Below are 16,260 nucleotides of genomic sequence, written 5' to 3'. Positions count from 1 at the left end.
ATTCTAGATGAGCTACTCCACTCTGAAGACCCTATGACTGTATCCACTGGCAAGAAGTTTGAATAAAGGCCCTTCTTTTACTCTTTCATGCCAGCCCTTGAAAGAGGCCTAACCAAGGCTCTAAAGAAATTGGATGACTACCTGAACACCCCTCTACCAGAGGAGATTGACGCCAACACTTGTGGGGAAGACAAGGGGTCCCGGCGCAAGTTCCTGGATGGGGATGAGCTGACCCTGGCTGACTGCAATCTGTTGCCCAAGCTCCATGTGGTCAAGGTAAGAGAGCTCTACCCACAGGGGCCTGCAAGATCCAGCTCCATCTTAGGCCCAGGTCACCTGTGTGGATGAGTCAAGGACAGTACCACCTTTTGGTCAAGAACCTGGACCCTGAAGTCAGGTAATAAGGACTCAGGGTCACCCTCTGCTGCTTGTTGGCTGTGTGGTCTCCTTGAGCTTCAGTTTTCACTTATAAATAGGCGTATATTGCTTACTTCAAGGGCTGGTGGAAGAGTAAATACAGCGTGAAAGTGCTTGGCATATTGTAGGGGCTTAATATGTGTAATAGTCGCAATTATCATTGTTGTATACAGTCATATCACTCCAAAGGCCTCTTCCTCATAGGATTTCCCTGGCCACACCCCTACAGCTCTATTAAATGTGCCCTCATCTGCATTTTTTCTTTGTGCACAGACCCACCTTCTCACTTCCTCCAGCAGCTTCCTAAGGTGAGCCCACATCATTTTCCCCATCTATCAAATGAAGAGGTGGAGGTTGCAAGAGGTGATGTCACTTTCTTGCTATCATTGCACTTACTAACCATCTGCAACATGTAGTGTCATCCTCTCCTATACAACAAACCCTGGGAATCTGAGAGTTGGAAAGGACATTTAGAGGTCATCCAAAACAATCTCCCACTTCAACCTGGACCACTTTCTGCTGTTTCTGTGACAGGCTTTTGTGAAGCTGTGACTGCAGTCTTGGAGAACGAGGAGCCCTCTGCTTAATGAGCCAGCCCTACCATGTTAGATAGCTCTGATTATTAAATCATTGTCCTTTACAACAAGCCCAAGCATCCTCCCTGCTATCCATCTGTTCTCTAGAGTAACACAGAACATCTCTGCTTGCCTTCACCTCATTTGAAGACAGTAGTTGTATCCCCCTAAGCTCTGTAAATGAGCACTTCTTCCTCCATCCTTTCCTGACCCTCGTCAGCCTACTATCAGATAGCCATACTGTGCTTTATTTTACACATGCTTATATCTTACTGTCTCAGCCAGACAGCAAGCTCTGTGAGGAAAGGACCTTTTCAAAGCATAATGGTGGGCACACGGTGGCCCTTCAATAAATACTCATTGATTGATCATTTGATCACCTGGTGTAAGTCTTTATGATATCCAGTTTATTTCTGTGCTTCACTGAGAAGACTCAGATTCAATCATCTGTCAGCTGAGTATATGCCTATTATACTTCAGCTCAAGTCCTGAGTCAAAAATGCTATCTCCTCTCCAACCAGAGCATGTATCAGCTTGAGTTGAAGTCACTCAGTTGTGTGTACACTGGTGTTTCCATGTGCCTTAGAGCTGAAGACTGAGAGGGAATCATGCATAAAAATGGAGTGGGCAAATACAACCTATTTAGAAAAAACATTTTGGATTTGGGGCCAAGCCAATAGTCACTTGTAGGTCCAGCCAATCTATGTCTCTTTGAAGTTATTAACTACTGCATGCCCCACCCATCATCCTTTATTCTTCTTCTCCTTAGGAACAAGTACCTCTGAAAGGGATGATATAATTCCAGCTCAGTCACACTGTGTCAGAGTGATACAATGCAAAGATCAGGAGACCCGAGTCCCAATCCTGTATCTTGCTGCCAACTAGCAGCATGAGCTAGGGCACATCATTTAATCTTTTTGGAATTCATTTTTCTCGTGCCTAGAAGAACAGAAGTGGATTATATTCCTTCTTGCCTTCTTTTCCTTTCTTCTTTCCCTCCTTCTTTCCTTTTCTCTTGCTCAAACATGTATTCACTACCACTCAAAAACCATTTGTTGAACAAGGCAAACAAATGGATCTCCCAAGCCTTGGGCTTCATCCTGTGATTTCCTCAATTCCCACCAGCCTTAAATGACTCAGCGAAGTCCTGTCCTTGGAGAAAATTCAGTGGGTGGTTCACCCAGAGAAGCTGGAGATCAAAAAGAAGATGGCCAATGAAAGAACAAAGGCCAGCCCTTGGCCCCTATCTCTTTGGATTTCTGCTGATCCAGCTTATCAGATCCCAGAAACCTGGCAAACCTCTAAAGTTCACAAAGAGTGAAGGGGAAGCCAAGTCAGGCCTCCAGTTTGGCTTCGGATGCCAAAACTTAATCTGGGCTGTGGGAGCTAACTGTTTTCATATGAAAGAGCAAATTCAGAACATGAGCATGGAAGTCCCTGCGAACGTCAGAGCTCCGTGTGCATCCTCACCCCCTTGCTGCTTTCATGCTCACTCTCCTCTTGCCTGGCTCGCTTTCAGGTTTATGTCCATCCCTGGAAGCAGAGTTGCTCTGGCCCAGGCTCTCCATGAGAGTTTGGCTTGAAGATTCATTGTCTGGCCCCCTCCTAGTTCTCATCTCCCAAAGTCAAGCCAATGTGTGAAGAAATGACCAGCTCAGCAGCCAAGGCCCAGGGTGCACAGGTCTTGGTTGGGAGAGGCATCTGCAGGCCTTTCCTTGCCCACTGGGATCCTTGCCTAGCATAGTGACGATGTTCAGCCCTGGAGACAAACAAGAAGGGGAACATCAACATCAATATAAGTATATATTTAGAAATTGCATTTCTGCTGTGTTGAAGCTGACAATCTGCCCTTTAAAATCCTGAAAATAAAATTTCAGTATGAAATGACTTGAGGCTACTCTATGAATCAGTGTGTCATTGTGAAAAATACTTTTGGATCCCTTTATCTTATTGTAGACCTTTTTCATCCACTCTGGTAAATTCAAGCCAGTTCCCTTGGTCAGGCCACCACTCCTGCATGAATTTGCTCTTAGCCAAGACAGCCTCTTCTCAAAGGAACTTGGCCCAACCCAAGGGATTATCATCTTTCAGTGAACAGAAAGGTACTGGGGAGATATCGTGGTGGCATCTCTCTGTGATAGCTTTATCAAAGGACTCGGACTTCATCACCCTTGCTTGTAGTTACCTAAGCCAGACAGAACAGTGTGGGGGTGGCTTCTTTGGTGCCCACACCAAACCAGTTATTTTAACAGAGAGAATTTAAGAAGTACTATGTAGTAAAGAACTGGAAAGGCAAAATATACTAGGAGGTTCTACCTTCAAGAGGCAGCTACTACTCCTAGGGCAGGAGGAACAAAGGGAAGAGGTTGGAATTATTAAAACTTACAAACTTAGGGGCTCTGTAGATGAGGGACCCTGCAGAGCTGAATGTGGGTGAAAGTGATGCTCAGCTGGTGCCAGGGTCCAAGCTCAGGTTGGCTGGGATCCAGCCTTTAAAGCAGAGTCCCTGCTATGTGCTGGCCTCTCTGCATGGGTATGATGAAGTGGTCCTGTGAGTATTAACAAAAGAGCAAACTGGGTTCAGCTGCTGCTCCCAGAAATAAATGGAGACTCTGACAGAAAGAGAAAGCTGAAAAGCAAGGGCTTCTCCCTCCCTTCTCCTCCTCCAACCTTGCTGGCTCTCTCCAGTAACTCCTCTTGGCAGAACCTAACAGGATTTACTGGCAAAGAAGAGATGTGATCTGCTCAGTCCTAGCCCCAGCATCAGCATCACAAAAAAAAGTAAATAAAAGAGTAGGTTTGGAGGTAAGCAACAATAGATTAATGGCTGGCACATGAGGGATTCTGAGTAGACCCATTGCTTTATCAGCTATGTAAGGCTGAGTAGCAAAGTAGAAAGAACGGCGGATTATAAGGCAAGGACTGTAATAAATATGAATGGTAACTCAATAGATATTGGTTAAATTAATTTCTCATGTAACATTAAGTCACATAATCTCTTGCAGCTTCAGTTTGCTCATTGCTAGGGATCTTCAGTCTTTAAAATTATTTTATTACACTTGACACTAGAGAACCTTGTCTGATGTACAGATAACTTCAGATTGTAAATTTTGAATCCCAACTTATTTAATCTCTCTTTGTCTTGCTTTTCTCATCTGTAAATGGGAATATAATAGATTCTTCCTTATAGGATTATTTAGACATTTAAGTACCTTGCAAAGTACTTAAAGCAGTCCCTGGAACAGAGCACACAGTGAATAAATGTTTGTTATTATCATTCCTCTGATCAACATCATTATTGAGATTATCAAGGAGTACAGAAGTGAAGAAGCTGTGAATGCTATCCTTACACTGCCCACAAGCTAGAAAAAAAAAGGGTACTGAAACAGTAGTCATGATTCAGAATAGATTATAGCTCAGTGTTATAATAGAAGTTCAACACTGGCCTAGGAGCATAGAGGGTAAAAAATGTTCCCAAATGTCTGTGAACATGTCTGCAGCAGTGAGTTGTTCATCCATCAAGTCATCGTCATCCTTCACTTCAGCACAACTTTCTGGGAAACTGCATATTACCAGCACCAAAATGAAGACGAAAGCCCAGAGTGACTGATCTGGGGCTTGTCTGAGTGGGAGGATCCCAGGGTCAATGGTCTAGGGCCCTCCTCTGAAAACAAAAGCAAGGTAGAGAGGTGGATGTACAGATACAAGAAATCCAGAGAACACCTGTGAGATACCATACAAAATGAACTTCACCAAGGCATACGGTCACCAAACTGTCCAAGGTCAATGCCAAAGAAAAAAGTCTTAAAGGCAGCTAGAGAAAAAGGTCAGAACACATACAAATGGAACACCATCAGGCTAACAGCAGACTTCTCAGCAGAAATATTGCAAGCCAGGAGAGATTGAGGGCCTATTTTCAGCATTCTTAAAGAAAGAAATTCCAACCAAGAGCTTCATATCCCACCAAACTAAGCTTTGTAAACAAAGGAAAAATAAAATATTTTCCAGACAAGCAAGTGCTAAGGGAATTTACTACCATTAGACCATACTTACAAAAGATCCTTAAGGGACTTCTAAACATGGAAACAAAAGAATGATACCTGCTACCACAAAAACACACTTGTAAATAGCCAACAGACCCTATAAAGCAACCACACAATAGAAACTACAAAGCAACCAGCTAACAACTTCACGAAAAGATCAAAACCTCACATATCAATATTAACCTTGAATGTAGATGATCTAAGTGCCCCACTTGAAAGGCATAGAGTGGCAATTTGGATAAAAAATAAGAGCCACTCATCTGCTGTCTTCAAGAGACCCATCTCATATGTAACAACACTAATAGGCTCAAAGTAAAGGGCTGAAGAAAGATCTGTTACACAAATGGAACACCAAAAAGAGCAGGGGTCACTATTCTTATATCAGGTAAAACATACTACAAACCAACAATAGTGGAAAAAAAAAAAAAGAACAAAGAAGGGCATTACATAATAGCAAAGGGGTGAATACAACAAGAAGACTTAACCATTCTAAATATATACACACCCAACATTGGGGCACCCAGGTTCACAAAACAAGTACTTCTAGACCTATGAAAAGACTTAGCAACAACACATAATAATAATGGGGGACTTCAACAACTCACTAACAACATTAGACAGATCTTCGAGGCAGAAAACTAACAAAGATATTCTGGACTCAATTTCAACACTTGACCAATTGGACATAATAGACATCTACTGAATACTCCACCCATCAACCATAGAATATACATTCCTCTCATCTGCACACAGAACATACTCCAAGATCAACCACATGCTCAGTCATAAAGCAAATCTCAATAAATTCGAAAAAATCGAAATTATATCAGTCATACTCTTGGACCACAGTGGAACAAAAATAGAAATCAGCACCAAGAAGATATCTCAAAACCACACAATTACATGAAATTAAACAACTCACTCCTGAATTACTTTTGGGTAAACAACAAAATTATGGCAAAAGTAAAAACATTCTTTGAAATAAATGAAAACAAAGACACAACATACCAAAATCTCTAGGATGTAGCAAAAGCAATATTACAAGGAAAGTTTATAGCACTAAGTGCCTACCTCAAAAAGTTAGAAAGATCTCAAATTGACAAAGTAACATCACACCTAGAAGAACTAGAAAAACAAGAACAAACTAACCTCAAAGGTAGTATAATAAAAGAAATAACTAAAATCAGAGCAGAACTGAATGAAATTGAGACCCAAAAATTCACACAAAGAATCAATGAAACCAAAAGTTGGTTTTTTGAAACGATAAGCAAGATCCATAAACCATTAGCTAGATTAACAACAAAAAAAAAGAAAATCCAAATAAGCACAATCAGAAATGACAAAGAAGACATTACAACTGAGCTCACAGAAATACAGAAGATCCTTAAAGACTATTATGAACACCCCTATGCAAACAAACTAGAAAATCTGGAGAAAATGGATAAATTCCTAGAAATACACTTTTCATTCGCCTTGAAAACTGGAACAAGACAAAGATGCCCACTCATCGCTCCTATTCAGCATCATAGTGGAAGTCCAGAGCAATTGGGCAAGAGAAAGAAAGAAAAGGCCCACAAGTAGGAAAAGAAGAAGTTAAATTCTCTCTTTACTGATTGTGATTCTATTTCTTGAAAACCCTACAGACTTCACCAAAACGCTCCTGGAACTGATCAAAAACTTCAGTAAAGGTTCAGTATACAAAGTCAATATTCCAAGATTGAATTGAGAAGAAATTGAAACCCTGAACAGACTAATTGAGTTATGAAGTTGAATCAGTAATTTAAAAAACCTACCAACCAATAAAAGCCCCAGACTAGATGGATTCACAGCTGAATTCTACCTGACATACAAAGAAGAACCAGTACCAATCGTACTTAAACTGTTCCAAAATATCAAGGAAGAAGGACTCATTCTATGAAGCTAGCACCACCCTGATACCAAAACCTGACAAAGACACAATGAAAAAAGAAAACTTCAAGCCAATATCCCTGATGAACATAGACACAAAAAATTCACAACAAAATACTAGCAAACCAAATCCAGCAGCACATCAAATAGTTAATTCACATTGATCAAATAGGCTTCTTCTTAGGATGCGTGGTTGGTTCAACATACACAAATCAATAAATGTTATTCGCCACATAAACAGAATTAAAAACAAAAACTAAATGATCATCTCAATAGACACAGAAAAAACTTTCAATAAAATTCAACATCCCTTCATGACAAAAACCTTCAAGAAATTAGGTATTAAAGGAACACCCCTCAAAATAACAAGAGCCATCTATCTATGACAAATCTGCAGCCAACATCTTACTGAATGGGCAAAAACTGGAATAATTCCCCTTGAAAACTGGAACAAGACAAGGATGCCCACTCTCACCACTCCTATTCAACACAGTAGTGGAAGTCCTTGCCAGAGCAATCAGGCAAGATAAAGAAATAAAAGGCATACAAATAGGAAAAGAAGAAGTCAAATTCTCTCTCTTTACTGATGATGTGATTCTATTCCTCAAAAACCCTAAAGACTTCACCAGAAGGCTTCTGGAACTGATAAACAACTTCAGTAAAGTCTCAGTATAAAAAGTCAATGTGGCCGGGCACAGTGGCTCATGCCTGTAATCCTAGCACTTTGGGAGGCTGAGGCAGGTGGATCAACTGAGGTTGGGAGTTCAAGACCAGCCTGACCAACATGGAGAAACCCTGTCTCTACTAAAAACACAAAATTAGCCGGGCATGGTGGCACATGCCTGTAATCCCAGGTACTCGGGAGGCTGAGGCAGGAGAATCGCTTGAATCCAGGAGGCAGAGGTTGCAGTGAGCTGAGATTGCACCACTGCACTCCAGCCTGGGCAACAAGAGCGAAACTCCATCTCAAAAAAAAAAAAAAAAAGTCAATGTACAAAACTCAGTAGGATTTCTGTATGCTAGCAATATTAAAGTTGAGAGCCAAATCAAGAACATAATCCCATTTATAATAGCTGCAAAAATAAAATAAAATATCTAGGACTACATCTAACCAGGGAGTTAAAATCTCTACAAGGGGAGCTATAAAACACCACTGAAGGAAATCGCAGCTGACACAAACAAATGGAAAAACATTCCATGCTCATAAATTGGAAGAATTAATATTGGTAAAATGGCCATATTGTCCAAAGCAATATGCAGATTCAGTGCCATTCCTATCAAGCTACCAATGTCATTTTTCACATAACTAGAAAAAACTATTCTAAAAATTCGTGTGGAACCAAAAATGAGCCTGAATAGCCAAAGCCACCCTAGCAAAAACAACAAAGCTGGAGGTGTCACATTACCTGACTTCGAACTGCACTATAAGGCTACAGTAACCAAAACAACATGGTACTTTTACAAAAACAGACAGATAGATGAATGGTACAGAACAGAGAACCCAGAAATAAAGCCACACACCTACAGCCATCTGATCTTCAACAAAATTGACAAAAATAAGCAACGGGGAAAGGACTTCCTATTCAACAAATGGTTTTGGAATAGCTGACTAACCCTATGCAGAAGAATGAAACTGGACCCCTACCTTTCATCATATACAAAATGTAACTCAATGTGGATTAAAGATTTACCTCAACTTGTAAGAATCCTAGAAGAAAACCAGGAAACATTCTGTACATCAGTTTTGGGAAGTAATTTATGATGAAGTTACAAAAGCAATTGCAACAAAAATAAAAATTGACAAGTGGGACTTAATTATACTAAAGAGCTTCTGCACATAGAAACTATCAACAGAGTGAACAGTTAGCCCACAGAATGGGAGGAAATATTTACAAACTATGCATCTGACAAAGGTCTAATATCCAGAATCTATAAGGAACTTAAACAATTGAATAAGCAAAAACCAAATAATACCATTAAAAAGTGGGCAAAAGACATGAACAGACACTTCTCAAAAAAAGACGTAATAAGTGGCCAACAAACATTAAAAAAAAAAAAGCTCAATATCACCCGTTACCAGAGAAATGCAAATTAAAAGCACAATGAGACACCTCCCTCACACCAGTCAGGATGGCTATTGTTAAAAAGTCAAAAAGCAACAGATGTTGGTTAGTCTGCCGAGAAACGGGAACACTTATACAGTGTTGATGGGAATGTAAATTAGTTCAGTCACTCGGGAGATTTCTCAAAGAACTAAAAGCAGGACTATCATTCGACCAAGCAATCCCATTACTGGTTGTATATCCAAAGGAAAATAAATTGTTTTACCAAAAAAACAATTCATATGCATTCATATATTTATCACAGCTCTCTTCACAATAGCAAAGACATGAAATCAACCTGGGTGCCCATCAACAGTGGACTGAATAAACAAAACGTGGTACATATACATCATGGAACACTACATAGCCATGTAAAGAAACAAAGTCACGTCCTTTGCAGCAACATGGATGCAGCTGGAGGCCATTATCCTAAGCAAACTAATGCAAGAACAGAAAACATGAAACTACATGTTCTCACTTGTAAGTAGGAGCTAAACAATAGGTACTCACGGACATGAAGATGGCAACAGTAGACACTGGGGACTACTTGGCGGAGGGATGGAGGGGGCAAGTGTAGAAAAACTATGCTCGTTACTTAGGTGACAGGACCAATCATACCCCAAACCTCAGCATCATGCGTTATACCCAGGTAACAAGCCTGCACATGTACCCCCTTGTATACCCCCAAAAAAAAGAAGGAAGGAAGGAAGAGAAGGAGAGAGTGAGAGAAAGAGAGAGAGGAAGGGAGGAAGGAAAGAAGGAAGGAAGGAAGGAGGGAAGGAGGGAGGGAGGGAAGGAAGGAGAGGGACGGAGGGAAGGAGAGAGGGAGGGAGGGAGGGAGGGACGGAAAAGAGGGAGGGAGGGGAGTTAGAAGTGATACTACTCTCCTGTTACCCCTACCCTAGCCTAGCCTGGAAGGGCTAGAGAAGGACCAACTAATGTTCAGGCCCTAGTGCACAGTGAAACCAGGGGGGCCCTGTTTAAAAATTATTAAGAATTTCCACACATTGACCCCAGAGCATTAAACCAAGAGCAGGGCTCTTCTGAGTGCAAGGTGAGACTGCACAGGTCACAGGTCCATGAAGCTGCCCCAGCTAGAGAGACCTCATTAAAGAAACCATCCTGCTCCCCCCATTAAGAAAATGCATGCAAATGGGTACAAGCTAGGTCTCAATGAATTATAATAATACTTGATGTTTATTGAGTATTTACTATGTGCCAGGCACTCCTCTAAGCATTTGATGTGTATTAACTAATCTATTACTCCAAAGTAGGTTTTATTATTATATCCATTTTAGAGATAAAGAAATTGGAGCTCAGAGAGGTTAAGTAACCTGCCCAATGTCACACAGCTGCTAAGTGGAGCCATGATTGCAAATCCAGTCAGTTGGGATCCAGAGCCCATGCTTTTAGTCACTTCGCTCTTGTTTCTCTCAACATAAATATGACTTCTCCAGAACTCTCCAGTCCACATCCCCCCCGACTGTGGCAAACCAGGGCAAGAAGAGAAATCAGTATTTGCTTACTCTTATGTCATAGTCTAAACCTACATATACATTCCAATATCTAACTTGCTTTTCATGTTTTTTTCCCTTGTATAAATAAAGATGCCTGTGTAAAACAAAGTGAATAAGAGAAAGAACAAAAGAAAAATTGTTGATAATTCTGTCAATCAGAGATAACCACTGGTAATATATAGGTATATAGACATCTAGCCATCATACATGTTTCTCCAAATGCATTATACTTGAACTTTAAATGTAATAGTCTACCTTGGAGAGTTTTCCAGATCACTAGATTTTCTCAGCAGCATCATTTTTAATGTCCCTCCACTATGCCATTTTATTTGTGTAAGATAATGCATGTATTCATGTATTGTTGGACATTGGTGCTGTGCACCATTTTTGTTATTCAAAATAGTTCTGGGATCATAATTGTGTAGCTAAATCTTTATATCCATCCATGATTATTTCTTGAGAAAAAATTCCTAGAATTTGAAACACTAGGTCAAAGGGCAAATTATATTTACTTAAGAAATTAAATTAAAACAAAACAAAAAGAAGCAGCCCTGCCACCTTGCATTTCAAACATATCACTGATGGCCCGTGGTGATGCACGGAGGTTTCTTGCAGTGCACACACACTGGGACGGCCACTAACACTTTCTAATGATTTGTTTCATGCCTTCACACCACCCCTGTCCTACCATCTCTGTTTTAGATTGTGGCCAAGAAATACCGCAACTATGATATCCCGGCTGAGATGACAGGCCTGTGGCGGTACCTCAAGAACGCCTACGCCCGTGATGAGTTCACCAACACCTGTGCAGCTGACAGTGAGATCGAGTTGGCCTACGCTGACGTCGCCAAACGCCTCAGCCGATCCTGAGCACAGCCATTTTGCCCCATCCCCACTGCAGAAGGACTTAACCACTCCCCTAAGACTCCAGCTTCATAGACACCTCTTTATCACTGCCTTGAGGTGCACTTTTTGTAATCAAGCCTCATCTTGCTGGTATCATGGGAACTCCAGCCTGCTATCTTTCACGAAGGTCAGCACCATCCCTGGCCTCCTCACATAGGAATCTAGCAGAAATGATAGACACAGTCCACCTCTCGGCCGGCCAGCCAGATCTGGGCTCAGCATGTTTGGGGTCAGTCATTGTTGGAGAGCCCACATATGGGATTGCCACTAGCTTCTTCTGCCAATATCAAAATACCTTCTCAGACGCTTTAGAAACATGCAATACCAACTCCTTTTCTACCCTCCTCTCCGTCCATACCTACAAGGTCAAGGACAAACATCATCTTCATACTTCTTAGAAAGAGATCTATTACCCCATTAGGGGAGACAGAGAGAGTGAATGCAGGAGGACGGAGCTGGCTATGGACTTGGGTGTCTGGCAAACACAGCTTCAGTCTCACTACTTCTGACACTCCGGTTATTGGGCACTAAGGGCCAGACTGGAAAGTCACTTGAGACACATTCTCAGTTTGTTGCAGTGCCAGGAATGCTGCGCTGCTGCTGCTGCGCACCTGGCCCATGCTGTCCCTGGCTTCCATGCTGTCCAGGCCCTGCCAGAAAAGGAAATTGGCATGCAATTCTAAACTGCAGTGACTGGGATGGGAGGGGAGGGGAGCAGTGTTGATGCCAAAAGGCTCATGGGGTCTACCAGCCATGGGGTTTGCTTGCTTAGGAGTAGTTGTTTCAGTGGTGATTACAGGCCTGGATTTGACTGTGCTTACCAATGAGTGGTTTTTGAGCTATGAGAAAGTGGATGGGAGTGGGAGGAGGAGGGATGGGTGAAGACAAAAGAGTTCTTTATGAGCCTCAATGTTCCCTGGTAAACTTTTAAAAAGGCCTTTTCTCATGATCTAAGTCTTGGACTGGTGGCATCATGTAACTGCTAACCTTACAGTAAAAACCCAAGAATGGGCCAAAAATGTCTTCCCAGTTTCTCCAAGCTGCTTCTGGAATGCAGGTCTGTCTGCTGGGTGCTCTCCAGCAGCTGCTCCTGCCTGATTCAAATGTAGCTTGTAATGGGTAAAAGCCACATTTAGGAGGTGGTCTGATCATGGAACACCTTAGGAAGAAAGTCCATGAGACTTTCTGACTAGGAAACCGTGTGGTTTGAACTTGAAGAAAAATGTAGACCCATCTGGGTTAATTTTCCTACAATCAGACTCAACTGCCAGGTGAAAAAAAAGGAAAAATTTTTAAGCTTATATTTCACTCTTTTGTCATTCTCCTTGAGTTTCATCTCCTAAAAAGCTTACCCAGCCCGAGCTTGGGGAACTGTGCAGAGGAAACTAAGAAAAATGCACTCATCAACTCCCTCTCCCAGTGAACGCCCAGTGAGAAAATCCATTTGCCACAGGCCCTTACCTTCAACAACCCCCCTTCTATAGTGTTTGCTGGGAAAGGGTGAGGCTCCCAAGTGCCGGAAAGCCCCTGGACTTGGCTCATTTCTCAGCAAGGGCAGGACAGCACGGGTCCTTTCCATAGAAACATCAACAAATTCTAACCCAAGCAATCCCTGGACCTACCTGCCTCCAGGGATCTCTGAAGAAAAAAAGTGACCCATTGATCAAATCAGAGGAGAGGAAGCAGGAGGTCTCCCAGAGCCCATTGAGGAAGAGGAACTTTCTCAGTAGGACACTTTATAAGCCTGAGAAAGCTTTGAAAAGGCAGAATGAGTTGATTCATTTCCACCTCTAAAGGAACCTTTCCAGGTCCCCCTGGAAACTGTGCCCTGGAGATGTTTAACAAGGAGAACTGGTGAGGAAACAGTCCTTTTTTACTGTAGGGAAAAGCCCCAAACTGGCCTCCTGGGGGATGAGGGCTGGAATGATCCCGAAGGCCTTTTAATTAGTGTGAAATCCTGTTGTACTCAGAAATCCTTCCCCGAATTTACAGCACAGGCAAGATGACCTAAGAGGTAGTTTACTTCCCTGAGACCCACAGTTGGGCTGTTCTGGAAACACATCTGTGAGTCATAGCCAATTGCCACAGAGAAAGCAGAACCAAGCCTCCGGTGAGGCGACTCCACCCCAGAGAAGTCTGCAGAATTCCACGGACTGGGATTGGATGTTCAGAATTCAGCAACTGGCAAGTCCTTAAAAACAAACAGGCCAAACCAAATCAATATTGCTGTTTCTAGATGTCCCTTCTGTGGCTAAGTTAGTTTTGCAGAGATAAATATATTAAGACAAGGAGGTGGGGGTGTTATATGATCAATTATAGCCATTTAAAAGAGAGGGAGGAGTTACAGAAGGAAGGCACTTCTGGGTACTTAATTCAGAAATTTCTTTATATTTCAGCACTGGATTATCATATAATGCAAGTGACTATGGACTAAGAGTTATGGTGTCTTATGACTAGATTTATTATGTTATATTAAAGTGATGATAATATTAATATTACCTTCCTTTTTTTTTTTTTCCAAAAGAGATCTTTCTCCAGATGCTTCAGCCTGTCTGGGCTTCTTATCATATGTGCAGCACATCATGTCTCAGCAACATGTGGTGAGGTCCTTAGGTGTCCCAAGAACAACTCAGGGAGCACGGGAGGGTCTGCAGTTGGGACCCCACACTACACAGCTATAGGGTAGGAGGCTTCCTTTTCATTGGTCCTGAATGAATACAAATCACTCAGAAAGCATTTTGGTGGCACAGAAAGGGGATGTATTTGTGTAGAGATCTTATTTTATTTTGTATTTATTTATCTTCTTTGACTTGCACAGCATTATTGGGGGTGGGGGAAGCAGGGTAGTGGGAGACGAAGGCAGAAGCAAGAGTCAAACTCAGAATGACTGAGTTGAATTCACTGTCTATTCAGCGCTGCCTGCTTCTGAGGCTGGCCCAAAGAGAAGGTATTGAGTGAGATTTTAATAACTACAAAAAGTAAGCTGGATAAGTAAAATCATGATGGATCCGGAGCACAGTTTCTTCATCTCCTGATAAAGAAAGTCAAATGCTTGATAAATTCAGAGTCACAGGTGCGAGCATGGCTATATTCTTTTAAACAAGAGGTAGAGTGACCTAGCACTAAGCAAATGAGCTGAAATGTTGGAAACACGGTCCATCAGCTTATTTGGCCACACGATCCCAAACTAGTTTTATCTTGGGAAATGGCCCTGTCCTCAGCATTCCCTTCTTGTGCTGGTGGGGCCAGCGAAGTCTTGATCTTATCAGAAAAAGGCCAAGAGTAAGGTTTCCCAGGCTGCCTTTTCAGGCCCTTATCAAATGAAACAACAGAAGCTCTTCACAGTTCTGTGCCCCATGGCCACTCCACAGACAGACAATACTAAGCATCTTAGAATTGTCATAAGATGGGTCATGCCTGAAATAGAACTTGACCATATGAGGGTCCCAGAAATCAGCAAGACCTGGACAAATAGAACTAAGAAGGAGGCAGAGGCAGGAAGATGCGGGTCTACCTTGTAAAGAGTTTAGCATCACTGTGAGTGTGTGTCTAAAATTAAATTAATCTAGAAGCAGCAGGTAGGTATTCGGTAAGTACTTCTGTGACTCGCCTCAATTCCCACTGACCAGGGGTCATCTTGACTGCAGTGAATCAAGATGCTGGTGTCATCCTCCTTGGAAAGAGGAAATGTTAACTCATGGTTAAAACTAAGTACAATGATTCCCAAGGGATCACTTTCTTATTTTTTTAAATGACATTAAGGAGAATCTTAAGAAAGCATCAGAGAAAGACGTGTGCATGTGAAGCACCCTGATTCTGATGTTAGGAAAACTTAAGCGAACAGGACCTGCTGCACACAGCCCCATTGTCTTCTATCCATTTCTCTTTATCATTCAAATCAAGCAACATGTGCCCTCCTCATCAACACATATTCTCCTTTGTCAGTATGCATCTCCCAGCTTAGTGTCAGGATACTTTCGATTCATAATTATGTATGATCCAAAGTGTGCATAATTTCATTTAACATTATTTAAAGAAATAGATCCAATTCTTCTTTTGCAACCAAAAATAAATAAAATACGTTGCCTCAATATAAGGTTGGGCTATTCTGTGTTTCTATAGAAGCAATCTGTTTTTGGTAACATGTACTTTTAAGGATCCAGTCATCTAAAGTATTTTATGTAGAGTTAGAGATTTCACAATATTGACTATACATATATTTAAAATATAAATTATCCAGCTGATGTTTGAATTTGTCTTACTTTCCTGGCCACCTCGTTGTCCTATTTTATAAGCTGGGGAGTTAACTAGCTTAACAAAAGATGCTTAGCTTTTGTAAAAGAGCAAGTGTTTCATTTTACAAAGACACTACAAATGATGGTTACTTGATTTTCACGAGACCTTTAACTGTGGTGATGAAATAATGGGACTTGCTTTCAAGCCTTAATAAATGTAAAATGCCTTTTAATGAAGATACAGCTGAGTGTTTTCCTCATGGATCTGAACCAATTACAAATTTGTGTTCCAGTCTTGATTGGTATCGACTGATTCAAATAAAGTTGGTTTATTTTCAAATATTACGAAAGTGGTCATCTAACTTCTTATTTGAGGTGGGGATTTCCTATGCTGTTTTAGATGACAAGTATAAAGTACCTTTTTTTTTCCACATAAAGGTTAATTTATTTTCCCATTATAAAGGAAAATGTTTATTCTTTTTAAAAATCAAAGCACACCTGGATAATTTTTGTATTTTAGTAGAGACGGGGTGTCACCATGTTGGCCAGGCTGGCCT

At 41.4% G+C, this 16,260-nt stretch overlaps 1 protein-coding gene across 9 annotated transcripts in view; it reads left to right on the top strand.

Annotated features, from left to right (window-relative positions):
• The window catches only part of CLIC5 (chloride intracellular channel 5), a 229,525-nt gene extending 215,564 nt beyond the window's left edge, over nucleotides 1-13,961 (top strand). For 6 of the 9 annotated variants that reach the window (XM_063632917.1, XM_055264845.2, XM_063632919.1 and 3 more), the window contains 2 exons: nucleotides 95-276; nucleotides 11,265-13,961. In XM_063632917.1, the coding sequence (XP_063488987.1) occupies nucleotides 95-276; nucleotides 11,265-11,432 (350 nt within the window). In that variant the 3' untranslated portion in view covers nucleotides 11,433-13,961. Of the gene's footprint in view, nucleotides 1-94; nucleotides 277-690; nucleotides 726-951; nucleotides 2,880-11,264 lie in introns of those variants that run through there. The other 3 variants (XM_055264848.2, XM_055264847.2, XM_055264853.2) reach the window with 3 other exon arrangements.
• Nucleotides 13,962-16,260: the final 2,299 nt, after the last annotated feature.

Source organism: Symphalangus syndactylus, chromosome 23 (assembly GCF_028878055.3).
Source record: "Symphalangus syndactylus isolate Jambi chromosome 23, NHGRI_mSymSyn1-v2.1_pri, whole genome shotgun sequence".
Lineage (NCBI taxonomy): Eukaryota > Metazoa > Chordata > Mammalia > Primates > Hylobatidae > Symphalangus > Symphalangus syndactylus.
This window is presented reverse-complemented; position numbering and strand designations above follow the sequence as displayed.